This window comes from Apodemus sylvaticus, chromosome 7, assembly GCF_947179515.1.
Source record: "Apodemus sylvaticus chromosome 7, mApoSyl1.1, whole genome shotgun sequence".
NCBI lineage: Eukaryota > Metazoa > Chordata > Mammalia > Rodentia > Muridae > Apodemus > Apodemus sylvaticus.
Window position 1 is genome coordinate 111,488,050 of NC_067478.1, and position 24,311 is coordinate 111,512,360.

Below are 24,311 nucleotides of genomic sequence, written 5' to 3' on the forward strand. Positions count from 1 at the left end.
TGAGCTACCGCATCAGAAAACAAGAGGAGGATATGAGGCGCAGCACATCACTTTAGAAAGGTAAAAAGGACTGAGGCCGGATACTTTCTCTACCCTAAAATTTGGATTAAAATGCTTGGGCTGAGTCTCAGTTATATTTTTAAAGAAAGCTTTTTTGCTTGTATATATTTCTGTTCACTACATATGTGCCTGGTGCCTCAAGAGGAAGAGGGCATCATATCCCTAAAACTTGAGTTATAGACAGTTGGGGGCTGCCATGTGCATGCTGGGAATCGAACCCAAGTCCTCTGCAGGGCCAGTCACTGCCCTCAACTGCTAATCCATCTCTCTAGCCCCTCATCTCAATTTTCCACAGGCACACAACTGTAACTAAAGTGTCTGAGGCTGGGGACAAGCACCGAGTGACACTGGTACCAGGAACCAAGCAGAGTGAATGCTACAGTGCCGACTCAGCACCATTTCCTACTGCTGACTTTTCTAAAGTGAGACTGCTGCCTTCAGTCCCCCACGTGGCCTAGAAAAGCAGCTCTGTGCTTCAGGCACAATGGCTGAAACAGGTTGCCAGCCTCAGCTAAGACAGTAAGACTTTGTCTCAAATAATAAAAATAAAACAAAATACTTTAAGCCCGACAGCGGCTTCATACTATAATATGTCAACCCACATTCTTTCATGATAATTCAAGACAACATCTATGTTGGCTGGTGTTCTGTCAACCCGACGGAAGTCGGAGAAGAGAACTCAATGAGAAGTGCCTCCCTGAGAACGACCTACGGCAAGCCTGTGGGGCATTATCACCACCGAAGACTGCTAGAGAGCCCGCTGTGGCTGGCGCCAGGCTTGGGCAGGTGGCCCTGCGCACTGTGAGAGAGCAGGCTTCCTCCAGTTTTGCACCACTTGCCTCACCCAAGCTCCTGCCTTAAATTTCTGTCCTGAGTCCTCTCTGTTATACCTAACCTGAGACGAAACAAACATTTCCCTCTCCAACTTGCTTTTTTGGTTGTGGTGTTCATGAAAGCAATTGAAACCTTAAGACAATATCCCGTAAAAGTCCACTGGAATGGCTAGTTAATAGTCACAGCGGGCTATGTTAATAGTCATGCTTGAGCCAGGCGATGGTGGCGCACGTCTTTAATCCCAGCACTCTGGGAGGCAGAGGCAGGCAGATTTCTGAGTTCGAGGCCAGCCTGGTCTACAGAGTGAGTTCCAGGACAGCCAGGGCTACACAGAGAAACCCTGTCTCAAAAAACCAAATCCAAAAGAAAAAAGAAAAAAGAAAAGAAAAACTAGTCACGCTTGGGGCCAGCCGAAGAACAAGTCTGCCACTGCAGTCTGCCTGGATGCCTGGGAGGAAGCAGCTGCCTCAGAAAATAGGACTAAAACAAGTGCCGCGGGGCCAGAATGGAAGGAAGATGGATGACGATGGGGTTAGCTTGGCTCAGCTGGACAGCATATGTTAAGAATGTGCAAAGATACAGCTTCCATTCCCGGGAGAAACAAACCTGAAAGCTAGGGAAGCAGATAGCGATGGTGTCCGCTTTCTCCTTTTCCCTGCCAGAAGCACACCAACTGCATGTGGGACGGCTCCAGAACTCAGGAAGACAGTCAGATCCCAAGAACCCACCATGCAGGCGCCTTGATTCTGCTGTTTCTATCTCTACAACTGTACGGAATGCTGTTCATGTCCCCAGGCAGTAGTATGGGCTAATGCAGCCTGAGCTGAGCAAGAAATCAACTATATAGGGCACAATACACTCATAACAGAAGGCAGGGCAACAGACACTGAAAGGACTTGGATATGAAAAGGTAAACCTGGATATCAAAGTTCATATAGTGTAGACTTGGGCATGGGGCATGCCTATCACCCCAGCACTCAGGAGGCTGAGAAGGCCCCTGAGGTCTGTGAGTTCAGGGCCAGCTTGGGCTATAGAGTAAGTTCAAGGCCATCCTAGACTGCATAACAAGAATCTTATATTAAAAACAACAGCAGGCCGGGCGGTGGTGACGCACGCCTATAATCCCAGCACTTGGGAGGCAGAGGCAGGCGGATTTCTGAGTTCGAGGCCAGCCTGGTCTACAGAGTGAGTTCCAGGACAGCCAGGGCTATACAGAAAAACCCTATCTCGGAAAAAAAAAATTTCCAAAAAAAAAAAAAAAAAAACCCCAAAAAACAAAAAACAGCAGGCACAGTGATACAGGCCCTTAATCTCAGTACTTGGGAGGCAGAGGCAGGGAGATCTCTGTGAATTTGAACTCAAGCCTGGTCTATATAAAGTTCTGGAATAGCCCAGTCTACGCAGAAAAACCCTACCTTAAAAAAAAAAGTGTGTGTGTGTGTGTGTGTGTGTGTGTGTGTGTGTGTGGCTGGAGCAATGGTTCAGTGGGTAAAGCTGGCTGCTCGTTAGCACCCATGTCAGCTTAGCACGGTCTGCAACTCTAGTCCCAGGCATGACAATCTAACATAGACATACATGTGTGCAAAACAACATGACACACTAACTAAAAACATTATAAACAAACAAACAAACTAGAAGGCGCTCGGGGGCCAGAGAGACGGCCCAGCAGTAACCCAGGTTCAGGTCCTAGCACCCACACGGCAGCTCACAATCACCCATTATTTCAAGGACATGACATCTTCTCTGGAGAACCAGGCATGCACATGGTACACAGATAGATGCACAGGCAAAACACTCAAAAATATAAAAAAGTAAATAAATAAAATAAAAAAGTTTTGTCAGGCATGGTGGCCCAACACCCAGGAGGCAGAAACAGGCAGATGTCTGTGAGACTGAGGCCAGCTTAGCCCATCTACACGATGAGTTGCATCTAGGCAGGCATGGTGACTCAGTGAGACCCTGTTTCAACAGGACTCATTAATTGGTTATTTAAATTTTTTAATTAAAAAAGGGAAGAGCAATACCTTTCTGCCATAACGCTGAAGTGGAGGATCAGAAATTCAATGTCATTGTTGTGCAAACAGAGACTTTACGGTGAGCCTGGGCTACACGAGCCAACCTCAGCAGAGGATAATGCACCTAAGTTTGACCCCAGAATGCACAAGAGGCAGGCCGCTAGTAACGTGAGCACAAGGAGGCAGCCACGGGAGGGCCACAGGGACTATCTGGGACCAGCCAAACTGCTGGGCTCTAGGTCAATAAAAAACATTCTCAAAGGAAGTGGATAGGGTTTCTTAGCATGACCCTCAAAGTTGCCATTTAGCCTACACAGGTACACACACCTGCAAACAGACATGTATGTGTGAAACAGAAAAGCTAAACAAAAGAATCTAAACATGAACATTACACAGAGGTCCTCAGTGAGGCATTTTCCTAATAGCTTCAAGAAACAAATGACCTGAAATTAGCCTAACATTACCAGTCCAAACATGGAAACACAGTGAAACAAAAGGTTCTTATATTACATCTTCATAGAGAGCTTGCCCAAATATCCAGGAATGAAAACCATTGTGGTGGAGGCACCAAAGCCCAGGACAGAAGTTCTAACCCTGAGGGCAGAATGACCCTTTCACAGGACTACCCCAAGACATTGGAAAATAAGAGATATTCATATTTACATCATAATTCAAAAACAATTCCAAAATTACAGTTAAAATGTTTCAACAAAAATAATTTTATGGTTGGGAGTCAACTACAACATGAGAAACTGTATTAAAGGGTCAGAGCTTTAGGAAGGTTGATAACCACTAGAGGAACTTAGAATGTTAATCATGCAGAATTGTCCCTTCAAGGGAAAGAATGAAAAACCTTGTCAGCACAGGAGGCTGAAGCAAACCACTCTTTCTAGCCTGGTGACCTTTGCACTATCTGTGTGACCAGAGACTTTTCCAGCATCAGGCCCTCCCCCAGACCCTTATGAGCTGATTTTTCTCAGTCAATCTATAGAACCTATCTTTATGGACATTACAAGGAGTTCTGATGCAGTCACTGATGGAGTCTGATCTGTCCTCAGAGAGACTTACATATGATTTGTTGTACATGTGGGTCTGATTTAAATTATCCCCAGAATAGCTTTCACCAATCTGTGCTGTACTCTGCTTAAATACACCAAAATATACCACCAAGAGGAGATTCCTCAAGTTTGAACCAACCCCAGCAACTGAGTCAGTGTTGGTGATAGGCGAACTGCTTCCTCCCGTCCCACCTCCACCCTTCCAGCTCGTCACTCAGCTGGCTGTGAATGTCACAGAGCTCTGCATGTCTCCTTGGCCCATCAGTGTACTTGCCTAGAGAGTATTTTGAGTTTTTCCACCAAACACGTGCCTTTCAAAAAGTGGGGAGTAGCAACTTTTCAGGGGACAGAGAGCATGTATGTGGCCTGACTTGGAAAGATGCCAGGCCAGGCAGGAACTAGCAGAGAGCCAGGAGCCTGCATAGAAAATACTCAGGAGGCAACAGGCGATGAGCTGTGAGGCAGGGCGTCTATCTGAGAAGGACCTAAGGTTCCTCTCAGACAATGGTTTACACTTCTGTAACTGTCTTCCATAAACCAGGACACCGCTATATGGCCCAAGTTGCCCTTGAACTTGGGGTTAACTTTCACTTTTGACATCACATGCTAGACTCCCAGGCAGGTGACACCACATCTGCCTTCTGCTGTGTCTTTTGTCACAGAGTGCTGGAATACGCAGTAGACAGGCACCCACTATGCAGAAAGTGATGGGTTTGACCCATAGCCGGCCAATAACATTCATTTCCCCAACACACAGAGAACAAGTGCACTGAATGAGACTGTCAGTCTTGAGGAGCTGAAAAAATTGTGTATAGTGCCCCCTCTCATAGCAGACAACACTGCCTGCCGACTTTCTGGAATGACATACTAAGCCCACTAGTGATCTGACTAAATGGCAGAAAGCAGGAGGAACAAGTTGTGGATAGCCCTGGGCTTGTATTTTGATGCTAATTCCACTCCACAGAGGGGCTACAGATGAGGAGTTGCCTTGTGAACCTTCTCCCCACCTTAACTTTTCAAATAAAGGCTCGAGCCAATTGGGCAGGAGGAAGTGGGAGGGGCTGAGCGGTTAGGGGAGGAGCTAAGAGGGATGGACAGAGAGGCTGCAGAGAGAGAGCCTGGAGAAACTTCAAGTTATATGGGATAATATATCTGGGAATAGAGTAGTGTAGTGGAAGATCTGCCCAATCTAGGCTTGTAGCTTGTTTTGTTACTGAATGAGTTGAGATTTCTTTTACTGGTTAATTGGGTTGGAAACTAAGTAGCAACAGGAAGGCACAAGAAGTCAAGACAAGAAACTCTGAAACACACTCCCAACCAATGATCTGAAAACAAAAGCTGAGGTCTAGCTGAGACTTCCAGCATGGGCACTGGACAGGTACTCAAAATGGATGTCCAGTGTGTTCTAGAACTAAACAAATATATAAATCCATGATGGCTGATAGAAGTGAGTCTACTGATTTCAGGATCAGAAAGAAGGGGAGTTGGGTCAGAAATAAGCATATCATCTGGGAACAACAATGCACGCCTGCAGTCCAGGCTGCCTAGGAAATGCTCAATGCATATTTGAGTGCAGGTGTGTGTACAAACACACAAAAAATGTAATTAAAAAAAAACCAAAACAACAACAACAAAATAACTAAATGGAAGCAGCCAGGCATAGTGCCCACATTTGTGAGTCCAGTATAGGAGAAGCAAGACAATCAGAGGGTCAAGGTTTGGGCTGGAAAGATGGCTCATCGGTTAAGAAAACTGACTTCTCTTCCAGAGGTCCTGAGGTTCAAATCCCAGCAACCACATGGTGGCTCACAACCATCTGTAATGAGATCTGCTGCCCTCTTCTGGTGTGTCTGAACATAGCTATAGTGTACTTATATGTAATAAATAAATGAATCTTGTAAAAAAAAAAAAAAAAGAAAGAAAGAAATCGTCAGCCCTGGGCTGGAAAAATGACTTAGTGGGGAAATGTATGTGAATGCCACCCCAGGAGGGAAGACAAAGCCTTTATCACTATCCTCATTAAATAAAAATGTGATTTAAAGTATTTCTTGCTGGGTGGAGGTGGCACACACCTTTAATCCCAGCACTCAAGAGGCAGAGGCACTTTTCTAAGTTCGAGGCCAGCCTGGTCTACAGAGTGAGTTCCAGGACAGCCAGGGCTATACAGAGAAACCCTGTCTCGAAGAATAAATAAATAACTAAATAAATAACTAAATAAATAACTAAATAAATAAATAAATATTTCTTAAGGAAACAAGTGAAAGAAACATGCATCCCAGGGCCAGCTGGCATTTCTCTAAGAAATGCCCCATTTCTCACCTCACCATCTGGTCCAATGGCAGGGGTCTGTCCTTCAGCATTTTCTGCCTTCTACAAATAAAGAGAGACAAGATCAGCCTGACCCTACAGGTCCAGGCCACTAAGCGTACAGCCAAGCCAATTCCAAGGGACGCCTGTACTTCGTCAGGCCCAGCGAACCTTCTTTTTCTTTTTCTTCTTCTTCTCCTTGGCAACCTGGGCAGCTTTGTGCTGCCGCACCAGCTCTGTGAGGTTGGCCACGTACTCATCTGTCTGCTGCAGGAGGTAGGCCAGGCGCTTGTCCTTCTTCTGGTCAATGAGCTTGCGGTAGCCCTCCTCATCTTCAGCCTGTAAAACCGAGGCGGGGTGAGCCGCAGTCCTGTGGACGCACACCTGAGGACTGAGGAAGCTCATCCCAGTACTACTGCACCTGCCGCCCAGCCCCAGGCTGCAGCTCAAGGGCTTGTCACGAGCCATTCACACAGGGCATAAGAGGTTCCACCAGGGCAGCAGTGGCACAGGCCTTTAAACTTAGCATTCAAGAGGCAGATATCTCTGTGAGTTTGAGTGGAGCCTGGTCTACAAAGTCAGTTCCAGGACAGCCAGGACTACATAGAGAGACCCTGTTCCAACAAACAAACAAACAAACAAACAAACATACAAACACCAAAGAGAATTCTAGACTCTCTCTACAAAAAACATATCACGAATCCCAACCTTTGTACCTGCTCTGAGCCCTATCACCAAGAATCTCAACCGTCTTCTTTCTACCTGACCTGGGCCCACGTCCACAATTCTCAGCCCTGAATTCCTTATATCCTTTCACAAATAAATCAGAGCTGGAGCTGGGCAGCATGATGCAGCCGTCTTCCCGGCACTTCGGGGAGCAGCAGCAGCAGATGAAATCTTAAAGAGTTTAAGCACAGCCTGGTGTATACAGATGTTAGCCAGGGTGATTATACTGAGACCCTGTCTCAACTAAAAAACCACTGCACAGCCGAATCGTTCCCTGGGCATACTTTCAGAAATCTAGTTAGTTCACTCTGAGGGTCTGCAAGACCCTACCTGATCCGACCTTGCAAGCGCTCGGACCCAGTGTCCAGTTGCCCAGCACCATGTGGTTCTCAGGCCCCCGAAGGGGCCTCGTGTACCCTGCATTTGGTGTCCCGCTCCCTTGCCCTTCTCTCCTTTTTGGGCCCTTTCTTGTCCCATACAGTGCTCTGCACTGAACTGCTCTGCACTGTGCAATGAACCCACATCACAACTTCTACTCCAAGTCAGTCTGCCAGCTCCCAGCCCCAGGCCTGCCTCATTGTTTCCACAGAATTATACTACGTCGGTTTTGTTAACTCAAGGACAAACATGAGCCCCATGAAGACGGGGATTATTCCGCCCCTTCTGTGTCCCCAGTATACATACTAGGGACAAACTCAGAGCCGGTAAGAGTATCTGTCCAGTTAGCAACTCTACCATGATGAAATGCCAGTGGATAGTCTCCACTGTACCTCCTGTGGCTTTCATGAGGCCCAGGGCAGAAGGGAGTCAGAGGTGGCCTGCACTTACAGCCAGAGGAATGAAGGTGAAGGCCCAGCCAGACCTCTGCCTCCCAAACCTATGTGGCTCTTCCTTCAGCTCCACTTTTAAGCCAAGCCATAGAGCGTCTAAGTATAATCCTGGGGTAAACAGCCCAGCATTCGCCACACCCAGCATACAAGAGCAAGCAAGCTGGTGTGTACCATGAGCCTACGCATCCGCTCCTTCTCAATGCGCTCATTTTCTTTCTTCTGCTCCCGCTCAGTGTTGGCATGGTAGGTGGCGACAGCCTTGGTGAGTTTCTGGAGTTTGCCTGTGACTGATCTGTGATACTCCCTGAAGTCCTTGGCATGCTGCAGAATGCTGTTGAGGTACTCCTGCAGAGAGACAATGTTGAGAGCTGTGAGGCAAACTGTGGCCACTGCTTGTTTAAAGACAAGGAGCACTGAGAACTGACTCGGTGGCAAAGCACTTCCCTACATACATGGAGCTCTGGTTCCATCATTAGTATCTCAAGGAACCATATAGCAAGGCCACCATGTCAGCTCTGTTCATGACGAACTCTGCTGCTCGCCCCAGTGCAATGACAAGGACCCTCGGATCCACAGTGGGCAGTACCACCTGAACATGTCCGTTTTTATTGGGGAGGGATTAGAGACAAAGTCTCACTATATAACTCTGGCTATCCTGGAACTCACTATGCGGATCCGACTAGCCTCAAACTCAGAGAACCTCTGTCTCCTGGGTGCTGGGATCAAAGGTGTGAACCTCTTGCCAGAGGCAACCTGACCCTATGAGTCAAGTTCTAAGCACGCTTTCTATTCCTTTCCTGGCTCAGCTGTGCTCCTGTGAGGAACTTAGACTGACACAGCAGTGACTCCAGGACTGCCAGGGCAAACTTTTAATTATGAAATGTAAAAGACTAGCCCCAAGGCTGGGTGTAGCGTAGGGTGGTACACCTGTACTCCCAGCTCTTGGGAGGTAAGAGGCAGCAGGATCACAGAATTCCGAGCCATCCTGAGTTAAGCGTGAGAATCTGCCTCAAGAAAGCAAAGAAGTTATGGTGTGTCCCAAGTAAGGGTACAGTGACAACATTTGTAGGACACTGGGAAATACTGCACAGATGAACCACATATCAATGTATCTCAATTCTACTGAGGAGTAAAACGGTAGGAGTAAACTTTTACCCACTGAGTCATCCTAACAGCTCCAGTATTTAGTGTGTCATTAACATACACACACAAAGAAAATGGAATGATAACTACCAAAATGCTAACCATGATTAACACTGAGTGTTGACTTTTTGTATTTCTTTATGTGTAGGGCTAGAAATTGAACCTATGACCATGTGGTGCCTGGTGGGCTTCTATCAGTGACCTACACCTTGGGCTCGGGTTGCCCTTAAACCTATGTTTCTACCTTAGTCTCTGAATAACTACAGTACATCCTGGAATAAACAGTCATTGTTTTTAAAATGTATACACTATAAAAGAGCAACCAAGCCCAGCAAAGTGACCCCTACAATCCTAGCCTGCAGGAAGCTGACATACAAGGATTGCTGAGTCTGAGGCCACTCTGGGTTATACAGAGAACCAAAACTGTCAGGGCTACTTGGCAAGACACTATTTCAAAAACAAACAAACAAAAAACAAAAACAAGCAAATAAATAAAAAAACAAGGCTGGAAGGTGCTTGAGTGGTTAAGAGCATTTTTTGCTCTTGCAGAGAACATGGCTACGATTCCCAGCAACTACATAGTAGCTAACCACCATCTTTAACTCCAATTCCAAGGAATTGGAGTTCTCTCCTGAACTCCTGGGGTACCAGGCATGCATGTGATATGCAAGTAAAATAAATATGCATAAATCTAAACAAACCTTAACAAAAATAAACAAAACAAATGAAAATACGAGCAGACTGATCCATTAGCAAGCCTATCTGACAACAGACTTTCATTCCCTTGATGGACTGTAGAAATCACAGCCTCTTGTGGTTTCCCCTTGCTCAGAGCCAAAGCCACACGTTTCCTGGGGCTCACTATGCCAACTACCCTGTTCCTAGATGAACCACGGGCGCACAACCAGCGCCAGGGCCACCGCCTGTCCTCAGCAAGGCACGTTGCTCCCGTCTCTCTGCCTCCCCAGCGAAGCCTCACTGAGCTGCCCCTGTCCGAGGTGGGTCCTCCTTACAGTCCCTGCGCTCTTCTCCCACCTCTTGACCTTGCCGGCTCTGACCACCGCTCATCTTCTCTCACTGTCTGGTCCGTGTACTGCTGTGCCCAGGGCGCCCTGGCTAAGCCACCGCACTCACAGAGCACACCCTGCAAGGCCAACACACCTGGTGCTTCTGGCGGCGCTTGCGCTCCTGTTCAATCTTCTGCTGCTTCTCCAGCTTCTCAGTGATGCGGGCCTCCCGCAGTGACTGGCGCTTGCTTCGCTTGTAGGCCTTGGCATTGAGGGCTGTCTCTAGGGCCGTGTCTCTTCGCATGCACACTACCACCTCCTGGCGCAGCTGTAGGGTGAAAAGTTAAGACACTGGCATTAGGAATGGTGGGTTGGTGCTGTCTGTGGAGAGCCTCACGAGTGACGGCCACACACTGGGCAGGCGATCCTACAACAATCTGCCTGGGATGCACAGGATGCTTGGGAGGCAGCAGGTAGGGCAAGCGAAGAACAGAACAGAAGAGATCAGGACTTTTCTACACCCATACAGTTCCTGAGGGATGTAGAAAAGCACAGTAACCTCAGGAAGAGACTCACCAGGCCCCAGTCTTTTAGCTGCCAACTGCAACTTCAGCAGTCAATACCCATGCATTGGCTATACATGCTCAAGTCTCGCCACAGTGTGGGCCATGACAGTGAACTAAGCCTCCTGGAGTCCGGACTGCCCCAACCATGCAGGTATTCCAGATAGCATCTGTCAAAGCACCCTTGAAACCCCACATCCGCACTGACTCAGACCCTGGGCCCACACACCCACCTGCCTCTGGAAGTTCAGCAACCTAAGGGCCTTGAGTTCGATGGTTGCTTTGGTTCGAAGATCCCCAGCCAGGGACCCAGGGAGGTTTTCAAGTTCCTGAATTCTGTGTGCAATTCGAGCCTGCAGCCTGGGCAGAGAGAGGGAAAGAAAGGTGGTGAGGACTCGTCGTCTACTAGAAGTCACCTGGTCCCTATATCTAAAGCTAGAGTCTATAAGGAATCTCTCCCTCAGAGGCGGGAGACCAGCCTATCTGTAAGAAAAAGGACTCCAGTCACCACACAGAGCAGAGGCAAACAGCCTCAGAGTGCTCTTGAGAACAGGCCTACTGGCGCCACAGCAGTCCAAGATTTGACAACTGCCCTTGTTAATTCTTATTGTCAAGATGACACAACACTGAGTCACCTGAAGGAACCTCAACTACAAAATTGCCTTGATCAGATGGCCAGCCACTGTGGAAGCAGGAGATCATTTTCTCTCAAGACAGGATTTCTCTATGCAGCCCTGGCTGCCCTGGAACTTGCTTAGAAGACCAGGCTGGCCTCAAACTCATGAAGCTCCGCCTGCCTCTGCCTCCAGAGAGCTGGATCAAAGGTGTGCACCACCATACCCCGCCCTAGCAGCAAGATCCTTAGGAAGGTAGGTCTGAACTATAAAGAAAGCAGGCTGAGCATGCACTGGAGAACGAGACAGTAAGCAGTGTGCCTCCAGTCTCTGCTTCAGGTCCTGACTGGCTTACTTCCCTCAGTAATGGACAGTAACCTGGAAATCTATGGGGAAGTCAACCTTTCCTCTCTAAGTTACTTTGGCGTTTTATCACAGCAATAGAAAAGCAAACCTGAACAGTGACTTAGCTAGATGCTAATCCCATACGGGCACAGAGAGTTGGCCTTGAGAGTTGGCCTGAGGCATTAGACAGCCCAGCCTCAGTAAGAGACGCAGGGCTATGGAAATCTGCAATGGCCATGGGCATCAATGTTTTGTCTACAGAATAGTCCTCCCAGGAACGCTCTGTGGAAAGAGCCCCACTCTTATCCTCTCACAGTTATTTATGGAGCCCCTCCTGGTGCCAAGGCAGTTGCTTAAATGGAGCCTTAGCAATAAATAGGGCAAAAAGTTGCCTGTTCTCTTGTGACTCACAGTCCCATTAGGAAGGATAAAGCAGCAATGCCAGAGCCCAAGTGCAAGGAGGAAAGGGAGTGGGACCAGGCACCACGGAAATGGCCACCATACCACCTGGTGGCCTGCAGACGCTGTACCCGGCAGTCGAGCACTCGGTGCTCACCTGTACTCCCGCTCCTGCAGGATCTCCACAGGGTCCAGGCCCCGGGGCTTCTGGATGGGGGTAATGCGGCTCTGCTTCTGGTGCAGTGGCACCAATGGAGCAGGCTGGGCTGGCTGCCCTGGGGACTGTGTTTGTGGTGGCATTACAGGAGAGGCAGCAGGCGGGACAGCAGGAGGTGCAGGTGACGGGCGGCCTGTCGGTTGTGGGGGAATCAGCTTCTGTGGGGTACTTGTGGGGGCAGCAGCATTGGCCATGGGTCCTGGAGAGGCAAGTGGAGTACACTGCTTGAGCTCTGGGCCCAGGACTGCCCTTCCGGCCACCTCTCACCTAGGCCGGAACCCAGACACTCCCACCCTCCAGCTCAGTTCTCCCGCCACTCCGACCTAACCACCTGCCCAGTGTGTGGGTTTTTTGTGCCTGGCTTCATAGTGACAGCAGGCCCCTGTTTCTCCTTTAGAGAAACTCGCCCCTCCCCTTTAGCTTCATCTCTGCCATTTCAATTACCCTTGGTCAATGGCAGTCTAAAAATATTAAATGGAAAATTCTAGGAACAAAGAATTACTAAATTTCAATTGTGTGCTGTTCTGAATCCTACACCTGCATTCTGCTTCTGCACCTTAACTGCTTCCTCACAGCAGCAGCACCGCACAGGCTCAGTGCACTGTTCTGAGAGCATTCCTGCTCCATCTATCTTGGCCGATGTGTTTGATCATTAGTTCCTGTTACTCTGTTTGATAAACAGTGTATGAAGAAAACAAAACTGAGATGCGGGGGATTTGCTGCTTTCTGCATGTCAGATATCTCCTGAGGGTCTCAGAGAGCTTCTCTCTCAGATGGAGAGAGTGACTCTAGCTCACATCCAAACAAACCAGATTTCAACACACAATGATCCACCTCAGACCCTAAGAAGACAGTCAAGGGCCACTGTTCCAACCCAGATGAAGACGTTCAAACACCCAACTTAACTTTCCAGAGTCACCTCTGAGAGGACAGGCCAAGACCACATGCAATTAGCCACGTTGGCAGGATGCCGAACTATTTTGCCCTCTATCTACCTCCACTGGAGGTGTGCTCTAGAGAAAAGGAGATCATGCTGGACACCCCGCTGCCCAAGCTCAGAAGCCCCTTATCCTGAGTAAGCTTGTCTGTGGTCACAGCTATAACCAGCTATCTCCTTGAGCCCCATGATAAACACATCCCCTGCAGGAGACTGCAGGACAATCCCTACCCACAGGACAAGGAAGATAAGAAGTACCCTACACCCCAGCTGAACTCACAGAAACTGAGGTTTCTGTGGTGAAAAACTGTAGCCTAATATCTGGAGTCCTGCATAGCTCTAGTTCATGACAAGAGGTAGAACATATCACCAATAGAAAAGAAACTTACCTTCAGGCCATGGCTTGGGAGGCCCTCCAGGCGGCTGACCAGGCATCCCGGGGGGCACACCTGAGGGTCCTGGGGGAGGCATGTTGGGCCCTCCCATACCTACAGTGAAGGAAAACAAGCACCAAAAATGCAACTGTGTTCAAACAGGCTGGCCTATGGTCATATCAGCCCAGGAAACATACCCACCCACCTCAATAAGGCCAGAGATGGATAATAGCATTTATCTAGACTAACCCCACCCATCACAGCAGTCCTAGGTACCACTAGCTGGGAGCCAGGGTTGCCTGTCATTATGATCCACACTGAGCATTCTCCCCACTCCAGGGGCAGGGATGTAGGCCTTACCATGGGGTCTACTGTAATTTGGAGGGGCTGGTCCTGGACCTGGGCCGGGTCCAGGGCCAGGGCCGGGGCCGGGTCCTGTGGCGGATACTGAGGGTGGAGGTAGTGTTGGCATCTGCTGCTGCATTCCGGGCATCGGCCGCTTGCCTTGCACGGCCATCTGCAGGTGGTCAGGCAATGGCTGGCCCCTGGCCAACATCTTGTAGGCCATTATCTGAGCTCTGAGTTGATGCAGCTGGTTCTGGTTAAATGGGGTTGGGCCTCTGTTTTGCTGCCCCAAGGCCTGGGGGTCAGAACCATCTAGTGGAGCCCCTCCTGGCCCAGAGGACATCTGGGGGCCTGAAGATGGGCCGCTGGCCGGGACAGGACTGGAGGCATGTTCAGAGCCGCCTAGAGGTGAGGGGTAACCTGCAGGGAAAGATCAGTTCAGTGGTCACTCAGCAGCATGCATCTATGACGGCTAAATCACAGCCACACCTGGCATCCCCAGAGGTAGCTAGGCAACATCATTCTCCCGAGTCAAACAGAAAGCACCCAGAGGGAGGTGGCTGAGTCAGAGCAGCTCATGCGGTCATGAGCTTGGGCACATGTTTCAGTGGGAAACAGATAATCAATGCAAAAGGTGAAAACTGCAAACCGGGCTCCATCGAACCTGCCCTCTGGCATCTCCATTGTCTCCTGTGAATCCCAGGACCCAGTGCCTTACTTATTGACCTGGTGAAAGGGAAGACTCAACGAGTCATCTAGAATATCAGTCATCCCCATGTAGAAAAGCCAACTTGCCTAAAGCAGGGTCCTAAGGCTCCACCATGCTAAGCCCCAACCTTGAACCACATGCTGATCTCTGCCCCACCTGTTCAGCACTGAGACTGCTCCAAAGCAAGAGGACTACACAGAGCACTGGCCGCAGCTCATGGGTGGGGGTGGGGGGTGGCACTCCCCACATCTCAGCTGCACTAGCTGCCCCGAAATCTGAACCGAGGAAAGCAGACTCTGAGCTGCAGGCACCTGCCCCAGACCGTACCTTGAGAATGCTGGTCCATCGGACTGGGCGGAGGCCCCATGCCCGTGTGCGCCCCTGAGCGCATGCCCATTCCTTTCATCTGGTTGTACCGTGGGTCCTCAGGCATGCCCTTCTCGTGCATGGACTCCATAGGCTGTGAGACGGACAAGGACACAGGTCAGCTAAGAACAACAGGAGGCAGCTGCGCAAAGCTCAGGAAGAAGCAAAGCTGAGAAAGAAGGCCACACAGAGGTCCACTCCAGTGTCCCCGAACAGACACAAAACCAAGGTACTGGAAAAGGTGACTACTTAGGCAGTGGAGACGTGGAGTGTCTTTCAGACTTGCAGCAAACCTCAGGCTGCAGCCCCTACCCTTGGGACCTATAAATCAAGCAGACATGCAAAGAGGTCTGCTGCATATAAAGACTGGACAACAGGGAGACACCCTACTGTCCTCACGGCCTCAGCAGCTGCCAGCTTAGGAAAGGCTATTACAGAACTGTCCCAGCACTGAGACAGCACTGTGTTAGCAGGATGGTGACGCATGGCACCTTTGGGAGTAGGTATGCCTCCCAGGGCTGCGGCTAGAGTGGCTGTTGAGAGAGATTGCCTGACAGTCATAGTGCCTCTGTGCACTATGATTGGTTACCGAGCAGTCCGCTCTGCAAAAACTTACAGGCCAACATGTGAGGAAGAAGAGTGAGTGACACCAAAGCCATACTCGGCATAGCTACAACAAAGGAAGCTGAGACAGGGACATGGGGACAGCTTCCTGTGGGGCACCGCCGTGTGCAGGCTGATACCCAGATTTCTAGATTCATGGCAGGTGTCCAACAAGCACCTGTCCGAGGCATCAGACCGTGTGAGCGACACTAGAAGGAGTGCGAGTAAAGGAGATGGAGCTTGCGGCACTCAGATGACCCTAAACCAGACGGTGGGTTCACACATGTGACCCAGAGCGTCCTTCATAGGGCGAAAAGAGCAAGATAAATGCTCTACTATGATGACAGACAGTCCAGGAACTGGGGAGCCAGATATGGAGATGTCCAGAAGCAGAGTACAAGGACAACCCAGGCAGAGGAATGACACAGGCATGTCAGGGTCTTCCTCATTTGCAGATAGGGAACACAACCTTTACTTGGAAGCCTGCAGGTAGGAAGCAAACACGGGGACAAGGGACAACTCTGCAGAGAAGAGGAGCAAATGAAAACGCCACTATGGTGACCCCTCCTGCAGCCGCCAACTACGTCTTCTTACACCCCAGCCTTGGTGGGCCCAGACAAATCCTGACGTTACTCCCAGCCAGTCCTAAGAGGAAGACCAGGCCTCAGGTCAGGACTGCTGCTTGGCAGCCTTGTTGGCAAAAACAATGCTGACACATGTACCAAAGGGAGATGGGAGTCTGGGGTGCAAGCTCGTAAGCAGACTGAATACTCCATACTGCTTCAAGTATGTAGGCCACCAGTGCAGGCAGAGAAGCATCCCTGAAGGATTCTGGGAATTCCTTATAACAAAAGAATGCACAAGGAGTGCGGGGAAACGTAGAGTAGAATGGCTGCTCAGCCTCCTGGCCCTGATCCCTTTGTTCAGAGAAGCACACCATAGGGTAGGAATCTGAACTAAGCCAAGTCACCTCCACAAAGACCTCTCTCCTCTAAGTACGGAGGCTCCTACAGCTTTGTATGAAACACCAAGGCTTATCTCAGGAACAGAGAACAGGAATGATACCACAGGATGCCTACCTTGTGCATCTGATGCATGTTGTCCTGGGGGTAGCCTCCAGGCCCCTGGGTGGGCATGGGATGTCCTGCTGAAGGAGGTCCTGGGCTTGGCCCCATCATGCTGTGGGCAGAACCTGGTGAAGGGCCAGGGCTAGGACCCAGCATTGCACCAGGTGAAGGACCAGGGCCTGGGGAAGGGCCAGGCCGAGGAGTTCCACCCAGGGGTGGGTCTGGAGTAGACATCTTTACAGGAGCTACAGGCAGTGGTCTCCTGTTGGAAAGAAATTCTGGTCATCCTAGATTCTGGGACATGGGTTCAGTTTATGTCAAGAACAGCAAAGAAGGGCCCAAAAGCCAGTCAGATTCACCCAGTCCACAGTGCCCCATCTTGCAGGTCTGATACCAAACCTTTGTTCCAAACCTTTTATTCTTTTTGAGAAAAACAATGTTATCTCAGGAAAAGAAATCAGCTCAGAAAGCAGGGAATGAGAGTGCAGGTACATGACCCCAGTAAAAGGGAGGCAGAGTTCAGCCTGGTCTACTCAAGTTCCAGGCCAACCAAGACTGCATAGTGAGACCCTGTCTCAATCCCCACCACCACCACCAAATTACTTCTGGGTATTGCCCCAGACTTATCTAAATATCACATGGTAGTTAAAGTAACAAACTGGTGAAACTGACCAATAACCATGCTAGGAAACTACACTGATGTGGTCAGTGGGAGAAGGTCCTCCCATTACCTCCAAGATCAACTAGGTCCCTAACTCTCAAACTGTTCTTTAACTGTGGAGTCACACACACACACACACACACACACACACACACACACACACACACAAAATCAGTGAGCTCTCAAAGAAGGTCAACAGAGGGAAAACTCTCTCCATACTTCCAAGCAGAGCCACAGTCAAGGCCTTTAATTTGTCCTTATAGAGATGAACAACTGGTAAAGGAAGGCTGGAGAGGCAGCGGTTCTCCTCAGGGCCCATGACCCTTAACTGGCCTTGTCAGTTAAAGAAATTGAGTCCAGGCATGGTGCCAAACACTTTTAATCCCAGCAGCAGAAGGCAGAGGCAGTTGGATCTCTGTGAGTTTGAAACCACCTGGTCTACAAAAACTTACTTCCAGACCAACCAGGGTCCCATGGTGACCCTGTCTCAACAAACAAAAAAAACAAGAACAAGAACAAAAGAAAAAAAAATGAGGGTGGAGAGATGGCTCAGTGGTTAAGAGCACTGACTGCTCTTCCAGAGGTCCCAGCAACCACACAGTAGCTCACAACCATCTGTAATGGGATCTGATGCCCTCTTCTGGTGTGTCTAAAAACAGCTACAGGGTACTCATAAATATAATAAATCTTTAAAAAAATAAAACAAGAATGAGAACAAGAAGAAACAAAGAAAGAAAAGAAAAAAAGAAAATTCTGCCTACATACAAGGCTTCAGACCTTGATCAATAAAGCACCTCCCTACAGCCGAGAGAGAGACAAGTTAAATGAGGGCTAAACTACTTACCCCTCCGGCTCTGGGAGGAATCTGGGAGGAACATCACACAGTTCTGGCCTCTCCTCAGCTATCAAAGACCCTGAAAGCCTATCTTGAGTTCATCACCTTAGGGACCACAGAAAAACCAAGAGCCAACTGATGGTAAGGCTATTATGAGCCCATCAAAAGATTCTAATGGGGAGCTGGAGAGATTATTTAACAAGAAGATAGAAGCAAGAGATCAGAAGTTCAAGGTCAACCTTGACTACATAGTGAACATCAGGTTCATCCTGGGCTACAGTATCTCACAAACAAACAAACAACAAAAAAAAAAAAAAACATCCAGTAAGGTAGCTCATACCCTTAATCCTAACACTCAGAAGGCAAACAGGCAGATGTGAGTTCAAAGCCAGCTGGTCTACATAGAGTTTCAGAACAGCCAGGACAACATAAAGACAAAACAAAAAAAGAAGGAAAGAAAAAGGGAGAAAAAGCTCAATCAGTCCATCAATTGGATCAGAGTGTGTTCTCAGAGGGTGAGGACATGAACAGGCCTACACTTTTCCAGGCCATCTTTCTGATTGTAATACAAAAGGCTGAGGGATAGAGAGGGGTTGTCTGCCCTTCAAACCTCTTAAGACTTACTGACCTTCCTATTTAACAAGGAAAGAGGAAGACCAAGACTCAAATAACATGAAACTCGATTCCATAAATTCAACAGAAGTAAACTCTTAGCAAATGACACAGTCTCTCCAGAGAAGGCCATGATATGAAGACACAGTTAAAATTTGGGGCTGGGAGCAGCTTAACGGTTAAAGTACCTGTCATATAAATATAGGACAAGTTTTTATCCTCAGTACTCTTGGAAAAGCTCAACACAACCGTATCCATTGATAACCCTAGCAATAGGCCTAAGTTCCTAGGGACCTGATGGCTGGCCAGCCAAGTGGGTCAATATAGTCCAGATCCTGTAAGAGACTCTGCTTCAAAGAAGAAGGTGAAGAACTAAGGAAAACACCGCCCTCACCTCTACATGTACACACAAACATACACACTCATTCACATACACTGAAAGAAGAAATAAACATATTAACATTTAAAAGACAAATCCAGGGCTAGGCACACCTGAAATTCCATTATTCAGGACACTGGGCACAGAAAGCTACAGCAGGAGGCTATCTCAAAAATGGGCTTTGGGGTGAGGAGATTGGCAAAATGATCCAGCAGGTAAAGGCACTTGCTGCCAAGCCTAGTTCTGTGCCAAGTTCAAATTCCAGGACCCACACTGTGAAAGAAGAGGACTGAGTTTTACAGACTGTCTTCTTCCAGACGTGTGGTGTGCCACGACAACACACAAGCCCAGGGACTAGCACACACTCAAACAAAAGCATGCATGCATGTGTGTATGTGGAGGCAAGAGGATAACCTTGGGTGTCTCACACTTGAGACAGAGTCTATGTACAAAGTTCTGAGATACAAAAACACTCACAAAAATAAAAATAGAGCCAGGTAGTAGTGGCACACGCCTGTAATCCAAGCACTTGGAAGGCAGAGGCAGGCAGATTTCTGAGTTCAAGGCCAGCCTGGTCTATAAAGTGAGTTCCAGGAAAGCCAGGGCTACATAGAGAAACCCTGTCTCAAAAGAGAGAGAGAGAGAGAGAGAGAGAGAGAGAGAGAGAGAGAGAGAGAGAGAGAGAGAGAAAGAAAGAAAGAAAGAAACTGGAAACAGAAATCAAAAGTCATTTGTGATCCCAAACATTGCCTTCACTTGGTTGAAAAAAAACACTGTATCTCAGGCAGAGGAATCAGAGCAGATATAGTGGCACAAGCCTATATCACCTTCTCACACATCCAAGGGTTGACCACTGGGGTGGGGGAAGGGGCTGGTGGTTCCTCAGGGTGCCTAGGCCAAGCTGCCTGGGCCCCTGGAGTACCCTTCAAGACAGTATTTCTCAGCATTTAATAGGCCAAATTTTCCACAGTTTATTTCCCTATAGCTGATTTTATCAATTAAGTCTTCAAAACAGGATCATGAAAACCCTGCTAGGCCAGCCAGGGCTACATAGTGAGACTCAAAAACTCTCAAAAACAAACAAAAAAACCACTGGCCGTACAAGCATGAGGCCCTGAGTTCAATTCCTCACCCATGTACAAAGCTGTGCATGGTTGGGTATGCCTGTAATCCCAGGACTGGGGGACAAAGACAGATCCTTCAGCCAAGACAAGCTTCAGGTTCAGGGAGAGACCCTGAAAACAAGGAAGATCAGGAGTTCTCCTGGTGTCCCATCCAATCTGATATCAGCCTGGGAAACTGTCTTCAAAAAACAAAAACAAAACAAAAAAATGTAAAAGTTTTCATCTGAAAGGAGACGCGATCCAATATAGATCTTCTGGCCCCCACACACAGGCACCAGTCACAAAGTGGTGCAAATCCGCCATGCAGACAAAACACTTACAAACATCTTTTTTTTTAAAGTCTAAACTGTTTCCATTCAGTTTTAAGGCTAATCAGAAGAAAAGGCAGAGTAGGTGGGTGGGAGGCGGGCAGGTAGATCTGATGTCAAGACCAGCCTGGTGTACAGAGCTAATTCTATGATAGGCTACACAAAGAAATCTGTCTCAATTTTAAAAAGTCCTGATGACTAGGAACCTGGGTCCAATAAAACTATAGTGTTTGCTACCTGAAGGCAGCATTAATCCTACCGACCCTCCACTTCTGAGGCAGCTACAGGAGCAAGGGAAGCCAAGTCTCCTGCAAGCAGCAGAGAAAGCTCCAGTGCAATCTCCTTACAACCCGAGCACAAGCCAGCTCCTCCCTCAGTGAGTGAAGGTGAGGGCATCTGACTGCTATGGCCTCCGCTCAACACTACTGTGGACTGATGTCATTTTGTTGTTTAAGAAATTATTTCAAGGCGGGCGGTGGTGGCACACGCCTGTAATCCCAGCACTCTGGGAGGCAGAGGCAGGCGGATTTCTTAGTTTGAGGCCAGCCTGGTCTACAGAGCGAGTTCCAGGACAGCCAGGGCTACACAGAGAAACCCTGTCTGGAAAAAACCAAATCCAAAAAACCAACAAAAAAAAAAAAAAAAAAAAAAGAAAGAAAAAAAAAAGAAATTATTTCATTGTGTAGCCCAGGCTAGAGCTCTAGATTCTGCTGCCCTTAACTTCCCACTGACAGAGTTACACAGGTCCCGCAGCACTCAGCTTAATATTACCCTTTGAGGACCAAGCCTGTTACCACAGGCCCTTAATCACAACATTTGGGGCAGCAGTAAGCAGCTCTCAAGTTAAGAGGTCAGGCCAGCCTGGTCTACATTGAGACATGTCCAGGAAAGCAAATGTAGCACAGATCCTGTCTCGAAAAGAAAAAAAAGATCAGCTTTGAAGGCTTATTAGTTGTTGTGATAAAACAGCAGACTATAAAGGACAAGTTAAGGAAAAGAGGCTCTGTTTTGGCTTATGGTTCTAGAGGCCTAAGAGTCCATTATGTCAGTGTGGAAGCACGGCAGCAAGGACAGGAGCTGTGGGGAGCTGTGAGGCCGCACCTTCAGTCACAGTAAAAAGAAGAAAAAGTAGGGTAAGGCTCCACCCTCTAAGATCCCTGCCTAACTGAGGCACTTCCTCCAGCAAGGCCGCACCTCCTATACCCTCCCCCACAGCACCACCCACCGGGGCTCAAATGCTCCAGACTGAGAGCCATGACCATTTAAGCCACCACAGAAGTATAAGAGCAGCTCTTCAAGGAGGCCAATGTTCCGTTCCCAATGCATACAAATCCAGTGTCCTACAACTCCTGTTCCAGGAGCTCCGACACCATCCTGGCTTCCTTGGGTACCCACACATATGACACATGTGTTCACATACAAAACCTAAAAAGAAAAACAGCGCTTGCTCTTCTAGCTGTTGCCTCTGAAGCATTAGGCTGCAGAAAATGCACAGGGCCACAATCAGCTAAGCAGCCTGCAAACACTGGGAAAGAACAAGGGAACTCTGCACAAGGGACAGAAAGTTGACAGTGCATCAAGGTAGCCAGCTCCACTAACAAAACAACAGGGGGGTTGGGGGGTTGGGGGGGGGGCACGCTCAGTGAACCAATCTCTTCCTCTGAAAGCATCCTGGCTGAGTTCCAGCACCATGCAAATACTAACTGCTTGTGCCCACCATGGCACCGGGCTGTACACTAGCCCAGCAGTCTGGTTTCAAAAGCTCTAAATACAAGGTAGACAGAAATTAAGGAAGATCTTCATTGTCACCTCTGGGCCACCACACACAGTACCAAAAAAAAAAAAAAAAAAAGCCAGGTGACAGTTGCATGAGCTGACAGGAGGACCTCGGGCTCACTAGGCGATCTACATGAGCGAACAGGCATACTCCAGGTGCAGGGAGCCGAGATGAGGGGCTGCAGAGGATAGCTCAATGACTAAGAACACTTACTGTAAATAAAAAAAGAAAGTAAATAGTATTGTTGCTTGGTCAAGTGTCCAGACCCAAAAGATATAAACAAAAATATAAAAAATAATATGAGCAAAGGGCACAAAAATAAATTAAAACAAAAACTAAAACCACTTGCTGCTCTGGCAGAGGGCCTGAATTAACTCCCAGCACCTGTGGGCCACCTGCAGCGCTAGCTCCATGGGATCCAACAGCCTCTTCTGGCCTCCAGGGCACTCACATACACATGCAAAAACTCAATACAGAAAGTTCAAGTAAATCAGTCATAAAAAAAATTAGAAATTGTCTAAGGAGGGCTGGAGGGATGGCTCAGGGTTTAAGAGCACTGGCTGTTCTTCCAGTGGTCCAGAGTTCAATTCCCAGCAACCACATAGTGGCTCACAACCACTCATAATGAGATCTGGTGCCTTCTTCTGGCCTGCAGGAATATATGCAGGCAGAACACAGGGGAAAAAAGAAAGAAAGAAAGAAAAGAAAAAATAATAAATAAATAAATAAATGTGTATTGCTTTGCTTTTTGTTTTTTGGATTTTTTTTTTTTTTCTCCGAGACAGGGTTTCTCTGTATAGCCCTGGCTGTCCTGGAAGCCACTCCACCGCCCAGCTGGTGGAGCATACTTTTAATCTCAGCACAGGCAGAGACAGAAGCAAAGACAAAACTCTTTGAGTTTGAGGCCAGCCTGTGTACAGAGCTAGTTCTAGGACAGCCAGGGCTACACAAAGAAACAAGAAAGAAAAGAGAAGAGAAGAGAAGAGAAGAGAAGAGAAGAGGAGGGAGAGAAGGAAAGAAAGGAAGAAGGAAGGAAAGAAGAGAGAGGGGGAGGTGAGGGAGAGGGGGGAGGGAGGAAATTGTGTATGATATCTGCGATCTTGCATCCTTTCTATTTTCATTCACTTGAAAACCACTTAAGATCTCAGCACTGGGTGCTGGAGAGATGGCTCTGTGGCTAAGAGCACAGGCTGCTCTTAGGACCCAGGTTCAAATCCCAGTATCTACAATCATACAACCTCTGTCTATATAATTCCAGGTTCCAGAGGATCTGACACCCTCACCTCGACATACATGGAGGTAGAACACCAATATAAATTAAAAAAAGAAAACAAAAAACCAAAAAAGCAAAAGGATCCCAGTACCACAGGCTGAGAGAGCCACGCTGGCCTCACCATCCTCAGGAAGTTTTATGAATTCAACAGTGATTGGGGGAGGGGCTACAAGGATATAGCACACTCAGCTATATCCACCCCTGGGATGGGCTTTTCACCGCTGGCTAGACTGTGCCCAGTCCCCACATCTGCAGTAAGGTTACACAATCTGTCCATATCCTCTCTCTTGTTTAAGGTTGGCTCCACCCCCAGAAGGCCCCCCCAAGGGCAGAGAGAAGCAGGAGCAACAGGACAATAGCTGGGGAGGTCACTGAACCTCCTGCAGGCAGGGGATGAACTGGGACATCAACAGCAGTGGTTACCATGAGTGTCAACATGTCCACCTGATTCCAGATTAAATTCTAAGGCCCAGTGAGATGGCCCACAGTGCAATTCTCCTGAGGCTTTTAGGACACGAAAGAAGTACATTAGATGTCCCTGATGTCACCTCTTACTGTCACAGGTGATGCAGCAACTGTCACGTAGCCACCTGCTTCCTGAGCCAGTGAGGCATACCCAGCTGGCAAAACAACTTAAAACTGACAGTCACCACTGTTAACAATGAGCACCGTGCTTGTTTGTCTGCGGCGGTTGAACCTGAGGATTTTGTTTATTTATTTGGGTTTTTGAGATACAGACTCACTATGTAGCCTAGCTGACCTGGAACTATATAGATTAGGCTGACCTGAAACTCATCTACTTCTGCCTATCTTTGCTTCTTGT

At 48.3% G+C, this 24,311-nt stretch overlaps 1 protein-coding gene across 3 annotated transcripts in view; it reads right to left on the reverse strand.

The window, feature by feature from the left end:
- Positions 1-24,311, reverse strand: part of Smarca4 (SWI/SNF related, matrix associated, actin dependent regulator of chromatin, subfamily a, member 4) — an 82,145-nt gene that overhangs the window by 52,312 nt on the left and 5,522 nt on the right. For all 3 annotated transcript variants that reach the window (XM_052188889.1, XM_052188887.1, XM_052188886.1), the window contains exons 2-11: positions 16,532-16,781; positions 14,811-14,943; positions 13,790-14,194; positions 13,445-13,543; positions 12,059-12,317; positions 10,777-10,903; positions 10,135-10,308; positions 8,002-8,175; positions 6,446-6,613; positions 6,287-6,337 (exon numbers count right to left, since the gene is read on the reverse strand). In XM_052188889.1, the coding sequence (XP_052044849.1) occupies positions 6,287-6,337; positions 6,446-6,613; positions 8,002-8,175; positions 10,135-10,308; positions 10,777-10,903; positions 12,059-12,317; positions 13,445-13,543; positions 13,790-14,194; positions 14,811-14,943; positions 16,532-16,753 (1,812 nt within the window). In that variant the 5' untranslated portion in view covers positions 16,754-16,781. The remainder of the gene's footprint in view (positions 1-6,286; positions 6,338-6,445; positions 6,614-8,001; positions 8,176-10,134; positions 10,309-10,776; positions 10,904-12,058; positions 12,318-13,444; positions 13,544-13,789; positions 14,195-14,810; positions 14,944-16,531; positions 16,782-24,311) is intronic.